Genomic DNA, 2547 nt, shown 5'->3' with positions numbered 1-2547 from the left:
AAATGTTGCACAGATGTCTGGGCTTGCTCTTCTGTACTGGAAAAGATTACTTTTTCTTTTCTGTTTTGGGCTAAAAGGCCTGACCCTTAATTCCAGAGGGCTTGAGCAGAGAGAACCACCTACAAGGACTCCTGGCTCTCTCAAGAGCCTCCAGGGACTCAAGGAGGCCAAAGATAACACTGGGGTAGCCATCACCCCAGCCTGCCCAGCCCCTAGCCCTCCACTGTATCCAACCTGCCCCTGGCAGATGATGACCTTCCCTCGGAGCCCAGGTTCCGGGGACCACTCCCCGCAGTGCTCTTTGGCTCCTGGTAAGGGTTGTCCAACAGGTAGCGGAATTGGTTATAGTTCTTGAGCAGGTATTTGGGAGCATACATGTGCTCACTGGGGTCTGCGGGAGGGTACTCCTGCTGTGTGCCATCGAACCAGCCCCCAGTGCGAATCAAGCTGCGGATGTAATTGAGGTCTCTCTTGTCTTCATAGTCACCCCAGCGTGGGAAGTCACCATTCTGAGCCGACACAAGCTTGAAGTAGATGCCCTCGGGTGTGAAGCACCAGGAGCAATGCCAGCCCGCAAAGTGCAGGGGGCTGCCGAGGGACCACTGCACGAGGATGTGGCCTGTGCGGTTCTCATACTGCCGGAAGTTGGGCATGGTGTAGTATTGGCGGCGGCGCAGGCGGATGCCATCCAGTCCATACACGGTCTGCAACATGTCCACAGTGCAGCCCGACACCACCTCCAGTGTGCCCGGTTGCTTCCAGAAGAAGCCATACAGGGACTTGCGCATGTGGAAGGCGAAGGGCTCCGTCCAGCCATCATAGAGCTTGAGAAACAGCACACCATCACGCGCAGGGATTTCGTCTGCATCATCGATGATGAAGACATCATCCGGCCGCAGGTTGCGCAGGCGGGAGACACCATCCTGGGTGAGGAAGGTACGCAAGTAGTCGTCTGCAATCCAGCCATCCTGCCGGCCACCGGGTGGGAAGTGGTCCAGGAAGACATAGAGCACCTTGTGTCGGATGTACTCGAAGGTGCCATTGGTCAGCATCTCTCGGAACTTGAGCGGCCGTGGCTCCCCGTAGGCGGTGAAGTTCGACTCGCACACCACGAAAGCGTCCACCACATCGCCCAGCTCGTGGAAACGCACGTCCAACAGGTCGAACTCATGGTTGATATTGATGGCATTGATAACCCGCCTCGGCACTTCCCTGGGTACCAGGCGCTCCTTGGTGGGTAGGTTGGAATACTGCACCACGGTGGGCACCCCACAGCTGGGTCCATGCCAGCCTGGCAAGCACACACATTCAACCCACTTGCGCCTAGTGCCCCGGCTACCCAGGCGCTCTGGCGTATTCAACACGTGCCGCATGGGCCTCCGAGCGGGGCCCCGGGCAGAGGAGCCCTCAGCCACCTCAGGCTTCTCTTCTCTGCGCCCTGAAGGTTTCTCCAGCATCTTGGTACCTGGTTTGAAGCAAACACCACCGGCTTTGGTGCGCACAAAATACTCAGTGGTGTCTTCAGACAACACAAAGTCCATACGGTGCAATTCCTCGGTGGCCTTGCTGGGGGACAGTGGCTGTAACAAGGGGGAGTGGGAGTAGAGTGGGGTCCGCAACAGGTCGGGGCCGCCCGGCTCCGGACTGGCCTGAGGAGTGACAGGGGCATTGTTCCAGAAGAAGCTGGATACAAGGTTAGGACTGAGGGAAGCCAGTTCTCTGGGGAAGGTGACATAGGATAAGGTCTTAAAGAAGTGTAAGAAGGAGATGAGGCACAGGCCAGCCATACAGAACATGAGAAAGAGCTTGTAGCGTCTCATCTTCATCCTGCAGAAAAGGGAAAGAGCAACAGGTCAGGGCAGCCCGAGGCTCCTGTCCTAGGGAGGGAACTTGAGGGGAGTCCTAGCTGCAGTTATCTGTGAGAATGTCCTGCACCTGCAATGTCACCCCGCCTTGTATCCTCACAGTTCCCTGCCCTGGGCGTGGTAACCACACCTTTAATCCCAATACTCCGGAGGCAGAGGCAGGTAGATCTCTGTGAGCTGGAGGCCAGCCTGGTCTACATAGTAAGGTTCAGAACAGCCAGGGCTATGTATGTAGAGAAACCCTGACACACACATACACACACACACAGTTGACTGTCTTTACCATGACTCTTGCCCCTGCTTTCTGCTCCCATACCCGAGACCCCATCACATTTCTCTAGAGAGGGCTCCTCCACCAAAGCTGCTCACCAAGGCTAGGCTTGGCTCCTGGAGCAAAGTGAAGAAGCCAGAGGAAGATGGCAGGCTCCAAGGGGAGAGGGAGGGGTATGGAGCAGCTGCCTAGCTACTCAAGGACTTGTTGACACACTGCCCTAGGCTACTGTTCCTTTTATATTTTTTACTTCTCTCTCTCTCTCTCTCTCTCTCTCTCTCTCTGAGAAGGACAAAATTCTGAGAAACTAGGAGTTTGGGGGATTTCGTTTTGGGATTTTAGGACCACCTCATCAAGGTAAGAAATAAGGCCACACCCTAAAAGGATAGGAAAGTGTGCTCATTAAGCTGC

At 55.6% G+C, this 2547-nt stretch overlaps 1 protein-coding gene across 1 annotated transcript; it reads right to left on the bottom strand.

Moving 5' to 3' along the window:
* Positions 1-212: 212 nt before the first annotated feature.
* Positions 213-1820, bottom strand: Mgat3 (beta-1,4-mannosyl-glycoprotein 4-beta-N-acetylglucosaminyltransferase). The gene has a single exon (NM_001244074.1). The coding sequence runs from the start codon at positions 1818-1820 to the stop codon at positions 213-215; it is 1608 nt and encodes a 535-aa protein (NP_001231003.1).
* Positions 1821-2547: the final 727 nt, after the last annotated feature.

This window comes from Cricetulus griseus, chromosome 2 (assembly GCF_003668045.3).
Source record: "Cricetulus griseus strain 17A/GY chromosome 2, alternate assembly CriGri-PICRH-1.0, whole genome shotgun sequence".
In the NCBI taxonomy this organism is placed as follows: domain Eukaryota; kingdom Metazoa; phylum Chordata; class Mammalia; order Rodentia; family Cricetidae; genus Cricetulus; species Cricetulus griseus.
This window is presented reverse-complemented; position numbering and strand designations above follow the sequence as displayed.